The sequence below is a fragment of the Chroicocephalus ridibundus genome, chromosome 1 (assembly GCF_963924245.1).
Source record: "Chroicocephalus ridibundus chromosome 1, bChrRid1.1, whole genome shotgun sequence".
NCBI classification, from domain to species: domain Eukaryota; kingdom Metazoa; phylum Chordata; class Aves; order Charadriiformes; family Laridae; genus Chroicocephalus; species Chroicocephalus ridibundus.
In genome coordinates this window covers 208,592,090-208,608,864 of record NC_086284.1, presented here as the reverse complement: position 1 = coordinate 208,608,864, position 16,775 = coordinate 208,592,090, and the positions used below count along the sequence as shown (strand labels likewise).

Here is a 16,775-nt window from a genome sequence, read left to right as displayed (position 1 = left end):
TAAAATGGTGGTCAACCTGCTGAGCAGAGATAGATCCCAAAGGTTATAGAGCAAATGACATAGCAGTTCAAATTTAAAAAAAAAGCCTTCAGCCATGTTGAAGTAAAGTTACTGTGCTTTTGTCTTGATTATTTTTGGGGTCACTCTTGTTATTCCTGTGCGGCTGTGACTACAGTGAAATCTCAGGATTGCAATCAGAATAAATTCACTTTGCTATGAATGGGAAACTGTGCTTTCTAAATTTTTCTTCTGTTTGCTGTACGTTCTTACACTTATCTGCACACCCTGAAGTGTGCACCCTAAAGTGAATTAGGGGAAAAAAAAACATTAAAATGCCTAATTTCTGGAAAATCTGCCTGTTTCATATGCTCAGAACAGGTACTTGACAAGCACAGTTTATTTCCATGTTCTTTAGAGCCAGAGTCATGACACTTATATTAATTGAGAATGGGCTCATATGACTAGAAAAATGCTGCAGTGTAAAGTGAGTTTTCTGTCAGAGGTCCAACCTTTGTATCACATTGTTTAAAGATTTGTACTGGATTTCAACCGATGAAGCACTCTTGCATGATCGTTGAAAAGATACAGCCTTCGTGCAGGAAGAGGGTCTGCTTCTTTCCTCAGACAGAGGAGAAGGTCTTCTGAGGACTCCTCCACTGTCCATTATGTGATTGCTGTTAAGGATATAAGTTATTTTGCTCTCTCACTAGTGCTCCTTTGCAGTGTTTTCAATGTACACTTGGTTATGTTTATCAACCTCTGATATGAACTGAAATGCTATTCAAGCATTTGCATACCCTGCTTTCCTTTTCTGTGTTCCAGGAGCTATTTTCCTCTCTTTTTTATGTACCTTGTTTGTTCTTTTCCTAATGAGTCTTTCAACAGTTTACTTTTATGTTTTGCCACAATTAATCTTTCCTTATGTGGCCCTGATAACACACTGATTCTTCCCTATTCTTCCTCCAAGTCTTTCAGTCTCTACAGTTATCTAATACTACAGCTTCTACGTTTTAATTGGTTTTCTAAAAATCTCTGGGATAATATGTGAGGAAGCAGGAACTTAAGAGGGCATTTACCTGATAATATCCGGTATATACAGACATGAGGCTAGAGCATAGAATCATAGAATGGTTCAGGTTGGAATGGACCGTAAAGATCATCTAGTTCCAACGCCTCTGCCATGCCCCTATATGTATTGTATAGCATTTCCTTGAAGCAGTCAGTAACTGTCAAATCACTAATTGCTTGTACTGATACATCTTTTGGTTTCGTCTTTTTGGTACGCCGTTTCATTTCAGAGCCGATTTTTGTGGATGCTCATGTTATCCCAGATGGCACTGACCCCAATGATGCCAAAATCTACTTCTTCTTCAAAGAGAGACTCACAGACAACAGCGGCAGCACGAAGCAAATTCACTCAATGATTGCAAGAATATGCCCAGTAAGAACTCTTTTATTTGCCATGTTGTTGGGACATGCTGCTAGTGTGACATGATAAGCTAAAAGATTAAATGGTTGAAAAGCCTTTGATTTGTGTTTGAAACAAATTTCCTGTTTCAGCTTCCCCATTCATAATTAAGAAGAGCTGTTACTGAACACACAGCTCGGGTCTGAACATGTTATGTATATCTGGCTATACCTATAATGACATGGAAATTTAGAGATTCAGCGATTTATGTATTTCCCTGATGGACTCAGACTAGATACCAGTGTTACATTTCCAAACTTGCTGTCCTTTGCACAAATGAGGTACATTCTTTGCTTAGAAAAACTGAATTACAAGATGGTGAAACCTTTCACACATATATATACACAAACAAACTCAAAATCTTTGAAACACGTTGGAAAGATCAGAGCCAAGCTTTTAAGTGAGTTGATTTAACTTTCAGATATCATTTTCATTTTTACAGTATCTGCCCTTCCTGAGTTCTTGCATTGATGTATGTGCGAGCCTAACTTTAAAAACGTGCACGGGAAAATTAAATTCAGGAGTTACGGCGACTCCTCTGCAGTAATTAATTTATGATCACAGTGCTCCTCGCTGTCTCTATTTCCTTTTTCATATTTGTAATCAACTGTAGATGAAAAATGATTGAAACAGCTATTAATATCTCTGTTGAAATTGTTGTTTTTTTATGAGAGAAAAATTATAACTGCACAATTAATTCCGTCTTTTGGAAAGGCTCAGGAACATAATTGTGAGCATTTGTGTATTCCCTGTCTTCTTAATAATCTGGGTCTTCTTTAAAATTTGGTGCTTTGTGCTGTTGTTGTGCATGGGTGTGAGGGCGTGTTTGGGGTTGTGTTAAAACTGGCAATATGATGAGGCATGTGATCTCTTTTATAATCTCCGCTTTCTGTATTTTTGTGAGGGTGCCCAAAGGCCTTTTGGGGTATTTTGCAAGAAAACATTTCACACAATTATAGCTGTATTTGTTATTGTTACTGTTATAATGAAGCCCAGATGATTTCTGAAAGGCCTCAGCCTGTTTAGACTTACGCTGAAGTCAGTGGCTGAATCCCAAAGCCAGTGAAAATAAATCTAAGCCAGTCATATTTCTATACTTCTATACCATCATATTCATATATCAAAACCTTTGCGACTGGCTAAATATATGAGTACAATGGTGCCAAGAAAGAGCTACTCAAAAGACCCCTTAAGGGTCACCCAGAAAGTTGGATTACCAGCTCCAGCATCACCAGTGAAACATACACAGCATTTATCGAAATCACATTTGCTAGCTTCTCCATTTCCCTTTTCCCTCTCCTTGGGTGACATTGTGCTACGCAGTTTGGAAGACGCTGCTCTTACCGGAGGCGTTCACCAGCAGGATGAGGCAGGAGCCGTCACCTCTGTGCTGCACCATCCGCTTTAGCAGTTAGAGTTTCCACCTTGCACTGGAAAGAGATGGAAAGATCCTTGAGCGAGCTGTGACCAAGCCAGCTCTGGACCAAGCTAGAAGGACTTGCAACAGTGAAAACTAGCTTTGACCCATGTTAGCCATCATTTCTGAATTTAGTTCAGAGCATGCACCTTATGGGTCAGGATGACTTACTGGGTCAGATGCAGCTAACCTCCTGTCAGGACTAGAAGAAACATCCCTCCAAAGGACTATTAGACCTTTCAGAGGTAGCATGGACTTCTCCACAGTAGGTGTCGGTGAGCGATACAGACCTCCTCAGTCCTTTCCAGTGATACCTACACCGACTGCTGCTGCACAAAATCTACTACCCGACCCTCCCAAGCCTGCTATCCCAGCAGAGAAAGTCTGCTCAGAAAAATCGTTCCTGTTTTTCCTGTATCTGGAGTGTTTAGATAAGGGGATTTGTTTAGGTCTATCTATTTTTTATATTGAATATAACAGCATAATTGTCTAGATGATGAGTCAAATTAACCTGAGGAAAATGTGGGAAAGCCCAGTAAAATGTTATCTGTGTTGTATTTTTCTTCTGCAAATAATATTCCTTTACAGAATGACACAGGTGGTCAACGTAGCCTCGTGAACAAGTGGACAACATTCCTGAAAGCAAGACTTGTGTGCTCAGTAATGGATGAAGATGGAACAGAAACATACTTTGATGAATTAGGTATGGCAAGAAAGATCCCTTAAAGTTTATCTAAATCCTGCACCCTGTGCATATTTAATTATTGATGTTCATCCAGTTTCTTAGTCAAGTTGTTGACAGGGAGATCTTGGCCCTGTAGAAGTTCATGATAAAATTCCCCTTGCAGTTTTATGACAGGAAATGAAAAAATTCTTCATAAATCTCTCTGGGTAATTATGATTATCTTTGAAATAGAGGTAATTAATCTTGACTGTGTAAAGGAATTATATATGTGAAGAATTAATATTTGGAAGGGAACAAGTGAAGTCTATTGTTATTTTGCTCCTAGTTAGGACTATAATAGCATTTTTTTAACATACTTCTCTTGGAAACTGTTTCTTATACCACTGTGTAACGTAACAGCTTTTCTGCAATGCAGTTTTTCTTTTTTGATTACTGGGTAGAGGCCTCAATTTGATAGTTCAAGATAGTACTAATAAATCCCATTACTGGCACCAGCAGTAATACCACAAATATAATTTCACAGGATTCATTCAGGCACTTAGCTTTTCAGTTCAACATAGGAAACACTGCAAATATTCAGTGAATAATCTATATAGCAGTCACAAGAGATTTCCTTTCAGTAAGGAATTAATAGATGCGTATCTTGATAGTTAAGTGTCAGACAACATTATCAGAAAGTTTCAAGTTGTGTATTGTCCACAGCTGTGATGTACAAAGTCATAGTTCTTAATTCAGGTGTTGGAAGAGTTGGTATGTATATTAATATACAAATACATATATATATATACATAATATAAATAGGTAACGGGCGCCACACTGAGCTGCATCTGATTCTGACCTTCTCTCCATTGTAATCTCTCTCTCTTTTCTCTGGTTCTCTGGCACAATTGCTGATTTCCGTCATAGCAAATGGGGTTCAGAGTCTTTGAATTGGTATCGTTACAAATATTTGGTCTACTTTTATATTGGTCCAAGGTTTCAATGGAAAAGTCTTAGACGCAGATCCTAACTTGTTCTAACTCAGAATGTGTGAGGTGCTTGGAGGACTGACTTTCAGAAGTTCCCCATGCCTAAGCACTGCCACAGCAACTTATCTTTCAGAACTGATGTACCAGCTAACTCCTCTTCAGCAAAGCAGTAGGATAACCACTTTTAGTTTTCTGTATGACAAAATGTAGGACTGTACAGAATAGGAAACAATGTTCACAGTCTGGGCTCCCAGCACAATCCTGTGGCAAAGAGGAAGAATGCAACCGCAGCTGGAAACGCAGAAAACTGGGAGAGAGCAAGCATGTGCTTCTGTTTTCATGGATAATGCAAAAGAGTGTAACACTTCCAGTTCTGCATGGTGAAGTATTTTGCTTTTGACGTATTTAAAAGAATATTTTAAAAAATCAGACGGTTACATGAAGGAGCTACATGAATAAACGGAAAGCTAAACAACGTATTCTATGATAAAAAGCTCAAATGGTTCACTGTTTTTGTGTGTTGTAAAATACGTTTAAGCGGTATCTCGATTATAGTTATTAAAACATTTGTAAGGACAAACTGTCAGAGATTAAAGTATTTGTCACTGAAGTGCAAAAAAACCCAATAGATCAGAGGTATAGGTGGGCAAATTCTGTTCAGCGAGCAGGTACAGCTTTGCGCAGAGCAGTCAGTAAATCCCTCCACGACGGGAGCTGAGAGGTTTACATCTTTCAGTATCGTCGCTGCAAAACTGCGTGTCATTCATATCGTGTTGAAAATGAGCTAGTGAGAGCATTGAGAGTGTGTGCTGGATGATAAAACGCCTAATTGTCCTGCTTTGGAGTACTTCCATCTATGGGAACGCTTTGTCTTTGACTGCTGCAGTTTGCCTACTGTTAAACCTGCTGACACGAGATCCCGCTGAGAGCAATGTGGATCCCAAACATATTTGAAAATCCTTGCCTTCTGTCTTCATCAGGCTAGATGGCATGGATTTAGTTTGAAAATCTGTTTCTGAACGTTCAAATGCTAAATTTATGCATATGGTCCATTCATACATTACGTCTGCTTTTTCCCATTCAAGCCTGAGACAAAACTACTGTTGACTTCAGCAGGAATAAGGTCATAAATTAAACTGAAAAATAAAGGGTTTTTTATTAGTATTCAAAACGTTTTTTTTCTTTTTCCTTTTCTTTCTTCCAGAGGATGTGTTTCTCTTAGAGACAGATAACCCCAGAACAACGCTTGTGTATGGAATTTTTACAACGTCAAGGTAAGTGGGGAGATTTGAAGAAAAATTACCTCTCTGAACTGCCCAATTTTCCGTATGAAAGCTGAAAGTGATGGTTTGTGGTCAAGGCTGTTCTCTGCAGTTTTGGATGTCTCCTGTGACCATCGTTTGCATGCAGGAGTAACAGTCTCAGTATCATTCCTGTTGGAATCCACGTTAGAGGCATGCTGCTTGGAGCAAACTTCTCCCTGACGTAGTCAGCTGGCGGTGGGAAAACATTTCCGTGGAGGGCCACTTGTCACTGTTCAGCAGCGGAAAGCTGAACGACTTCAACGGGGTGAACTCATGTGGCATCTGAGAGCACTTTACACCTCCTGAAGGACATCCAGCACCCTGAAGGATCAAACCGGGAATTCTTACACAAATTCATACAAATCAGCTCCAGTGTCTCAGCTGGCAGATGATCACACAGATGGCAAATAATCCATGTCGGCTTCAGTTGGCTACGAAAAGACAAGCATACGTGGCATTTGATCACCTCCTTGCAGCCTTAAGCTCCCTGTTATCAGTCAGTAGTAGTCACTTACCGACCAGTTTAGAAAGCATTCAGTGAACTCCCAAGGGCAGTGGAAGTACTAGATATGGCTTACTATGCCGAAACTCTCCACAAAGATAGACAGACAGGGGGACCAACAGATTCTGCCATCTCTACCTTTATTTTTTTCTATTTTCTCTTGCCCTCTCCAGATAGTGGTAGTATACAGAGTAGAAATAGTTACTGCTTACTAATTTCTGATATGCTATCATGTACTATTTAGCTGTTATTACTTACCTTCAAATAAGTTTTCCATTTTTTTTAATTTTATTTTATTTATGTAATCAAATTAGCAAATTATTTAATGTGTTACTAATAATTCCTTTAATGGCAATTTCTAGTAAAAATATCCTTGCATGAGAAAGTATTTTTTCCTGATATGCTTTTCTGACTTTTTTTCACGTGGATCCAGGGATCTACATTCTTAAATATGTGAATCACCCAGGAAAAAGATGATTTTATAATATTTAATTGGGAGAAGAAGAATCCCATAAGTTGTAAACATCTGGTGCTGTCTACATTTTATGATTCCTACTTCACAAAAAGAGAAAATGCTGAGGTTATGTTTAGCAGTAAAACCACACTTATGATTAGGTTGTGGATGCAACATGCCTGAACTGGAAACACTTTTACCTAATTCTCCTGGTATTCCTGCAGTGGAAATGAGGCTTGAATCACAGGACCATATAAGGTGACAACAAAGAGAAAACTTCACTTTTTCCTGGCTCTCAAGCTGTTTTCTCTTTATATTGAAGTTTCTACACTCAAGCATTTCTGTTGTCATGAACCATATGGTCTATGCTTTCTTTCTCTTTGTTCAACTATGGATTGAAGGCGTTACCTAGCTGAATACAGCAATCATAAGGATTTTTGCTCCTTAGCAGTTTCTTTATCTTCATCTCTGGAGACCTCCAACTCGTAACAGTAGCAAGAGAGAAACATCCCAGCAAATAATAACTATTAGTATTTTTATCTAAACGATACAGAGGGAAAACAAGTAGTACTGAAGCAAATTATTTTAGTGTGATAATCTGCTGTAAATTTAACATAAAACACCTGGAAAGACTAAATATATGTATTAAAATCTATTAATACCTACTAAAATTTCCACAAACACCATAATCCATCTAAAAGGTTCCTCCTACTGACCCATATATAGCTGAGAGCTATGTGGATTGCCCTTTCCTTGTTTAGACACTGTGTAATGTTTTCAGGTTTTTTCTGGAGTGTTTTTCTTTTTCTTCTTCAATTGAAAACAGAGAGTTACTTGGATTATCTTCATCCTACAGTTAACATCAGGCAGATTTTAGACTGTCTGAAGTTTCCACTTTGTTAAGATAAATATCTCAAAACTTACATGCAGTGAGAGGAAAAAAAGAGTAATTAATTCACTGCAGTCAGCCTTAGCATCACTGGAAATTATTCCCATGGTGCCCTTCGTCATCATGGGCTGATGGGTGCCATTCAGGGATTGTGCTGTCTGAGACCATCTGAGACCATTGCTGAACCCAGAGCACTGCTAAAAATGTGCTCTTCTCATAGGTGACCCCCCAGGTTCTCCTCAGGAAGCATCAAATTTCAACTCACTTCGAGGGGTCTTTGTCAGACCGGTTTTGTGGGTGGATTTGAGGACTACATAGGAGCAATTCCTTTACAGCCACAACCTGTTCCCATTTTGCTTAAAAAGCTGGCAACTGATTGTAAAAATCTAACCAATTGTAATTGCGCTGGATGTTTTGATTAATATTTTAGCCGTGTATTTTAGGAGGCTCATGGAGGTCTTGTGGTTAATATGCTGGTAGGGAGTTCTGGAAACCTGGCTTGAGCTTGGCAGTACAAAGTTTGTAAAACTCTTGTCTCACTGAAGTCAGCAATATTTTTGCCATTGATTTAACTGGGGCCAGATTATATTTCTGTTATATTCAACATTAGGAAATTTTCTTATTCCACCAGTAGGGTAGCACCTTCCTCCTTCTTTTTTTAGTTCACTGTTCAAAAAGGTGCTAGGTATTAAGGAGTAATGGTGTATATTGGGGAGCTAAATTAATTGATTTAAAATGTATCAGATCCATACTATAGCAGCGTTAAATTGTATTAAATATATTCTTTTAGAGGTGTCTTTTGTTATTGGACCATGCCAAATGATGGAAAAGCTATACAAAAATGGGTTTGTTGCATACTAACTTTTTCCTACTGTCTTCCAGCTCCATATTCAAAGGCTCAGCTGTGTGTGTGTATCATCTGTCCGACATCCAGACCGTGTTCAATGGGCCGTTTGCACACAAGGAGGGCCCGAACCACCAGCTGATTCCATATCAGGGCAGAATTCCGTACCCACGACCTGGCACCGTAAGTACAAAGATGTTTATGCAGGTTTGCCAATTACTTGTCTTTGTTTAATACATAAATAGATATTATTTATTCCAGGATAATGGACCATATGTGACTATGACACTTAGTTACAGTTCAGAACAATTTTATTTGCTTCTCAGCTTGCCATACAAATCACACAGTATCTGGAAATCTTCTAGAAAGAATTCAAAGTCCTCCTTGTAAAGGATGCTTTATGTATGCCTTGAGGATTTTTCAGGACTTTCTTTTACTGTATGAGGGGTAGTAATAATCTTCCAATGAATTCTGTACAAAATTACAGCTAACTCTGTTTCCAAGTTTTATAAAAATGTCTCATGAAAGATTTTAAACACAATTGTGGTTTTTTTTTTCTTTTCACCTTTATGGTATATAAAAATTGTTGTTGATGCACTTTTTATTTATTTGTTTACTTATCTGCACTATTCTTAATTTAGAATTAGCAGAAGTATGAAGTCTAATATTTTGAGTTTTAATGAAGAATGTATGAACTTTCTCTAGAAACTTCTCTAAATCCATATTTGCTAAATGAATTATGGTAGTGTGGACTTTTGTTGACTTCTATGAAGTCTTGCAATTTCTTAAGTAACAGAATTAAATACGTATGCACGGAATCATAAATCATCTCTCAACGACGTAGTTATCATTTTTTTTAGATGAACACTTTGTTGCTTTTCCATTTATCACAGGAAATTAAATTTCATTTTAATTTTGCAAGTCGCTGCAAGAACCTTTAACCATATCACCATTTCATTCATATTCGTCTTTGTGCTGTAGATCTTGTTCTTTCTCTCTCATACACGAATGCTCAGATACATGGAAGAGCTCTCCCTCTTCACACAATTCTTCATGACATTTTAGTGCAGTTATTACTTGCTGTAAGATTTAGCACTTCATGTTCCCAGATCTCTCGAATTGGCTAATCAGTACCTGATATTCCACTGAGGTCTAAAGCTAGCATTATTCTTTCTTTGCAATTAATTCGTATAGCTCTAATCTCATGAGTTCATTGAGGCTTTAAGCTTAAACTGTACAAAAAAGGAAAATGAATGGCCCATTTAAACAGGAAGTTTCATGCTCTTGTGATTAGTCACATTTCAGAATTTCTTGCTGCTTCAGAATATTGTATTTGTATGCGTTTCCTCAGCCATGTTATTCTTGGTTCGCCTCACGGAGGCTTATGAGGTATATTCCAGATGGGCCTGAAGAAATTGGGCAGCACAATGGAAAGGGAAAAAGAAAATTCAGAGTTGGATTTAACATGGTGACAGAAATTATCTACATTTTTCAGATTTTCAGATTTCTCTTTCATCAGTGCTGATGAGCTCTGAATTTGAAGATAGATTCTTAGATCAGAGCTCACAAAAAAATAAAGCCAAAAGAGATTCTTTTAAGATGATCATTGCTGGTTTTCTGATCACTGGCTTTTCTGTGCTTCCTCACAATCCAGCCACAACACTGTATCTTAAAGGTATATTTTCTAAGCTGGAACTTGATTCACTTTGCTTTTATTTCACTGACAAAAAGTTCCACTTTTAAATGCATGCCACAAACTCTATTTTTCACTTATGTCAAAGCATCTGTAAAAATTGGGACATGGGGATTTTTTGCTTCTCAGATTTGTGTTCGAAGGGTTAACTTTTAATAGCCACACTTGCAGACTATGGGGCATGAGCCTCTTTCCTCTTGAATGTAAGTTTTTGGCAAGTTCTGGGATGCTGGACTAGATATGGAAAATGCTACTTTACAGTTGCCTAAAAAGATATTCATGCTAAACCTCTAGACAAAAATGAATGTTCATTGTGTCGCAGTACATTGGATAAATAATGAAAAGGCTTCAGTATAGCTTCAGTAGGATTAAATAAAGCAATACATTCATTTGGCCGTAATCAACTCCGCAATGTTTGGCTGCCCTTCACTAAATACCAATGGTTTCTTATTTCTCCACAAGCAAAACTTACTTATGGAAAAAGAAAGGAAAAAAAATTACATAATTGGCAGCTTGCTACTAAATTCAGTGATGTTTGAAGATAGTTTCCATTTTTCAGAGTTTACAGAAATAGTTTTTGTACCTACAGCATGTTGGGGAATATGCTGTAAATTAAAGAATTCTGTTTCTCTCTGCAATCTAACTGCATGGTGATCAACTGTGAACGTAAGTATCGCGTAGCCAAGTGCTTGAATGAGGTGTGAAGGATACACATTCAATCCCTCCAGGAAAGGGAGAGCTTACAGGGTTCTTCAGTAACATCTTTTGCCTGTCATTGGCTTATATGGGGGAGAGCAAAAGAATTAATTGATTAAAGATGTTGGTTAAGGCTTTGCTCAGAACAATGACATAATGTAAGTTTTTAGGGTCATACTGGGGTGAACCATAGCGCAGACATTTTTGCAGAGAGTCACAGACAAAGGTCTTACGATCTCCAAGTCAAGAATGGAAGGACAGAAAGTATCAGGGAAAGTCTTCTTTCAACTGAGCTCTTTAGGACAGGAAAGTTTAATTTGAACTGCTCATGAAATGGAATCCCTCTGGAGAGGAACTGGGGTCTGGCAGATCACTAGCAAGTAGAATAATCTTGCTAATAGCCCACAAATTTTTGAACACAGTTCTTTTTCAGCATTTGTTGCTAATCTTAGCAGATAGCTCCATACATTTCCTGGAAGACTGTGGATGGAAGTGCCACAGAGGGAAGGAGTAGAGCAAACAAGATAATAAGAATTCAATTTTATGAGCAATCTTAGAGGGCTAGCATGTAGTGTCATTTCTAATGGGAACCAAACCAAAACCCTCAGGATAAATAAGAGTGCAGAAGAATCAATTGTAAAGGGTGTCAGATGAGAAAAGAGACGCCTATCTGAGCTGAGTTCCAGTTCTTCTTCCTGAAGGTAATGCCAGAGCATTTTTTTTAAAAGAATTCCTACCAGAGCTGTTCTACTTTGTATAAATAATTAAAATGTAATTGAGCCATAAATTGTTTCTAAACCCTGGGATTAGGCTGCAGTCCCCTCTCTACTTTGTTCCTGGTATTGCCCAATGAATAGTTTATTATGTGCACAAGATGGAACAGCTTTTAGCAGCGAAGGTAGAACGGGCAGGCACTCCTGCTTGGTGGCTAGAGGGATCCCCTGGGAGGTGAAGACCCAGATTCTAACATTTGCTCACATCAGGTAGGTTGGACACATGACTCACATATCCGCAGCGAGTTTCCTAGTCTCTCAGAGTATGATTCATTTTATGTAATTTTAGCCACCCAAAAGCAGGACATCTAGTCTGAATTACTGACTACAGAGGAAACCTAGATGGCTAACTAAGAATAAATGCCTGACTTTGAGACAGTAGAAGTCAGGTGAGGTAAATCTCTCCCTAAACTACTAGCTATTTTTGTGTCTGTGGTTTTGACCAGAAATTCCATCCTAGACGTAAGAATGGTCCTCATCAAAATAAACAAGTTTCCATGAAATGGTTCGTATTGAACAAATCAACATTTTTCCAACTGGAAAAATACTGTGTTGAAATATTTCTGAATAGTTCCAATACTTCGAGGAGAGTTTCACAGCTCAGAAGTCTGGTAAAGGGTAAAATGAAAGCTCAGGAGCAGCAGTAAGAAGTGTGGTAACGATGGCTGAACACAAGTAATGTAAATTAGCATAGGTACATCCAGAACATTGTTCCCATTACTGACGTAGCTCCTGATTTCTTCCCACAGTCCTCCATTAGTTTCACTCTCAGTAAACACTCGAGATTTCTAGGATTGCTTTTATGTCCTCATGAGGTCCAGAGTGCCCCAGGGCTGATTATTTGGATGATTCTTCATTACATTTAAAGAAGCATCCAGAGTATTTATGCAACTCTGTTATTTCTTGGGCACAGGGGAAGTGTAGGCAAGATCCTGTGAATGGTCAGCCTTCTCAGATGTAAATGGATTGTCTCCATATTATTGTTTTTTCAAATGAAGATGAGTCACAGGCCCTTTCACCATCTCATAATCAATGTAATGACTAGAGGGTTATTGACCAAATTACAGTTAATATTGGATTTTACCTTTTGCCTTTTTACTAAGTCCATAACAAACCAGCTGTGAAAGTTTGGTATCTTCTCCTACCAATCACTTCAATTTTCTTTTTACAACAGGCAGTTTGGACGTATAAAGAATGTGGAAATAGGTCCAGAAGTATGGATCTTTGCCATCAAGCTGGGCTTCGAAAGGCAAAAAAAAATAATGTTTGTGTTTGCTTTATCTGAATTGATGGGAGTTCAAAGCGTAGCTATTCAAGCACTTCATTCCCGTTACTGGAACATAATTACTTTCAGTCAGAGTCTGAAGTGCTCTTTCGGGAACTTACTTTGTCAACTATCTGTCAATATTTGTAAATGACTTGGAGATGAAAAGTCTCTGAAAGATTGTAAGGATTGTAAGTATTGTTAGGCATTACTGTGCATGTTTCTTACAGTGCCCGGGAGGAGCCTTCACACCTAATATGCGGACAACCAAAGAGTTTCCAGACGATGTTGTGACCTTCATCAGGAATCACCCTTTGATGTTTAATCCCATTTACCCAATACACAAGAGGCCATTAATCATCCGCATAGGAGCTGACTACAAGTATACAAAGATTGCTGTAGACCGAGTGAATGCTGCTGACGGAAGATATCACGTCTTGTTTCTTGGAACAGGTAAGACAAACAGCAACAGTTGTTTTCCTCCATTGCATTACAATTTGCAATCAACTCCGATTTGCACAATTTATAACTTTCAGAAACAATTGTTTAAACATATTTGCAATCTACAAAAATGTCTACAGAAATCCATAAATTATGTTCTTTTTACTTTGCGTGCATTTTTATGTTTACTATAGATGTGAGCCATGTGCAAGAGATACAATGTATTGATATAAATTTTATTTGAGACAGAAATCGACACTATTTTATATTGTATTTGATCTAAATTGCAATACTTCTCTTGAATCTGGTTTATCTGTGACATGATTCCACATTAGAATTTGATGCTCTCTAACGTGAGTAAAAATACCAAAATCTGGCTTTGTATTATTTTGTATACTGTCATCATCATTATTTAATATATGCTGTGTAAGCTGCTTCTAAAGAAAAACAGAATCTGATCAGGATGGTACAAAGGCAAAAATAACAACTCCACCAAAAAAAAAAAGTAAAAATATGGAAGTACTTAGCAGAGAAAAAGAAACAAATGGTTGGAGTCCTAGCAGTAGTGGACACAGAGAATTTGATACAAGTATTCCAAAATAATTTCTGTCTAACATAACCTACATTTTGTTTTTACTTACCTAAAATTTGAATCTGGTGTGATGCTTCTGAAGTCTGCAGGGAACAGGTCAAGTGATTCTCGTTCTGATCAATTTTCATTATTTAAAATATTCAGATATGAATCACACTCTTCTGATTGAAGCAGACAAGTGGAGTGGTACTCTGGCTGGACCCTAGGATTCATTCACATCTGAAACTCCCGCTGGCTTAACAGGGCATTATAGGTTGATAGGCACAAAGGCTAATCTTTTTTACTACAGATGGTTTCAAGTAGAACAAAGGAAAAGAACTCCAGGAGAACAAATCCATCTCTGAACATCAGAAAATAATTACAGAGATGGCTTGCATTGCTTTTATGGTTCACATATTATTGGGGTCCTGGTTGTTTTCTGCTTGTAGAATAACCGTGTCTGCCAACAAACTCGCATGGGGCTGGGAATAACCATCCTGTTATAATAGATTTAGGAAGCTGGTGCTAAAAAATCTCTCAAGAATGTTAGGCTTCCATAGGGGCAGGATTAAAAGGAACTCTCTTCACGCTTCTTAGAAAAACCTCCCCAACTATCAAAATCAGCAGGGTGCCATCGTGCCGAAGGAGTCCAGCTGCATACTGTGCTGTATTAGCAGAAGTGTTGCTTCGGGTTGCTGGAAGGGATTCTTCCCTTGTATTCGGCTCCTGTCAGGAGTACTGTGTCCAGTTGTGGGCTCCCCGGTACAAGGCAAACATTGACCTAATGGAACAAGATCAGTTGAAGGACTGTAGCGTGTGATATATGACTAAAGGCTGAGAGAACTGGGTTTATTCAGAGAAAGCTAATGGGAGGGTACGGCTACCTAACGGGGGGAAAAACAGATCTGGAGTCTTCTCAAGGTGCTCGGTGTCAGGGTGAGAGGGACTGGACACTAGTTGCAATGTGGGACATTGCAATTAGATATAAAGGCAAAGGTTTTACCATCAGCATGAGCAAATATTGGAACAAGGGCCCAGAGAGGCTGTGAATTCTCCATCCTCAGAGATGCAAAGGATTCAAAACCCAACTCAACATGGCCCCAATCAGCCTGCTCTAATTGGACCTGCTTTGAGTGGGGGACTGGACCAGATGACTTCCAGGTGCCCCTTCCAGCCTACAGCTTCCATGGTTCAATGGCAGGAAATAGGAAAACAGAAAGACTTAATTCATGATCTTGTGCAAACCTTTACCAGGTCACCATCTATGGTATTGTGAATGCTTAGTATACTGTAAGGCATAGTCAGGGTAGAAGAAGCGCTGGGTGATGAATTACATTAGGAATTTGATCAGGTTTTGATCTGGGTATTTTTATTTTCTTTTTTGGCAGTTGATAAATGAGTTTTATCGTGTCCTTGAATATCTCTTTGATACTACTTGCAGAGTCATTGAAAACTACCAAATTAAGCTAATTAGGACAGGGCTTTCTTCTTGAGGTGGGTTTTTTCCCCCATCCCTAACATGTAATCACATTTTTTTAGTTTAATTAATGCAGCTACAATTCTTGACTTAGGGTCATTTTCCTCCTTTCCTACAGAAGTAAAGAAAAGAGTCTTTGTACACTGCTGTAGAAATATCAGAAGTGTTAATAGATATTGTCCCTACTACCATTATACAACTCCTCAATAACTCTTAGTAGAAGACAAGGTTTGGTCTTCTATTAGCTTTATTCCTTGCCAAATCACTATGTTTAGCCAGAGTAATAGCTTGGTAGGTTAGTACAGATCTTTCAAATAAACATTCTATGCATTTTTTAATATAGTAGCGCTATTGTTTTAAAATGTTGTGTAAACATCTAATGTTAATTGGAGGAAAATTCTACTAAGTGGATAAGTGAAAAAGATAAGACATAAAAGCTTCAAACCAATATAGGATTCTTAATGTAGCAGTGATGGTTAATACTGTAAATGTATTGAAAATTTGAAATGTGCATGAAAATGCAGAGTACTGATATTTAGCATTTCTGTAATTCTGCAGGAGATAAATAGAGTACATCTCATTGTATACTTTGATTAGCTTCTGACTGTTTTTAGGTGATTAGCGTGGCCTCACGCATACACCTGTGATTCGTTAAAAACATTAACATACCTCAGCTTGATCTGAAGTTTTGTTAACTCTCTTCTTTGTATCAGCACAGGGTCCATTATGGGACAAGTAGGTAAACTGCAGTTCTTGATACTTTATATTCATTGCTTTATCTGCTGCATTACCCTGGAGATGAGGATCATTGTCTGCTTTCTAGTTAGTTGGAGGGGAGGGGGGGGAGGCATTATTATTCCTGAGTATGGCACAGGACATTAATAGCTTCCAAGGTCTTCCTCAGAAGAAATTGGTGCAAAGTAAGTTACTGCATTTCTCAGCCCTTTTAAATAAAAGTGATCAAGTTTCAGCCACTGAGAGGAGAAACTTGTTTTCTTTATTCTCTGCCTTCTGTGAGACTCAGGAGAATTTGATAGAGATATTAACTGTCAAAAGGAATGCAGAGAGGATTTGCTTCAGTGTCAGTTCATCCCGGCAAATGCAAAAACCACGTTGTATAGGAGAATTTCATGTGCTAATTTCCTTGGGAGCCTGGAGCCCCACAGACGGAGACAATGGGACTTGACACCTGGTGACAATTACACTCAGCTCGGATGATGAGTTACTGCTGCTGAACTGAGATGTTGCCAGCCATGTCTGTCACTGTCAGTGACCTGTCTCGTGCTTGAAATTGGAGTGTTTTATGTCTTGCCAGATGCAGAGCACACA

The 16,775-nt window shown here is 38.3% G+C and overlaps 1 protein-coding gene across 1 annotated transcript in view; it reads left to right on the top strand.

Moving 5' to 3' along the window:
• The window catches only part of SEMA3C (semaphorin 3C), a 125,234-nt gene that overhangs the window by 85,885 nt on the left and 22,574 nt on the right, over nt 1-16,775 (top strand). Inside the window, exons 8-12 of the mRNA XM_063323536.1 lie at nt 1,299-1,441; nt 3,474-3,588; nt 5,743-5,812; nt 8,570-8,714; nt 13,188-13,410. Of these exons, the coding sequence (XP_063179606.1) occupies nt 1,299-1,441; nt 3,474-3,588; nt 5,743-5,812; nt 8,570-8,714; nt 13,188-13,410 (696 nt within the window). The remainder of the gene's footprint in view (nt 1-1,298; nt 1,442-3,473; nt 3,589-5,742; nt 5,813-8,569; nt 8,715-13,187; nt 13,411-16,775) is intronic.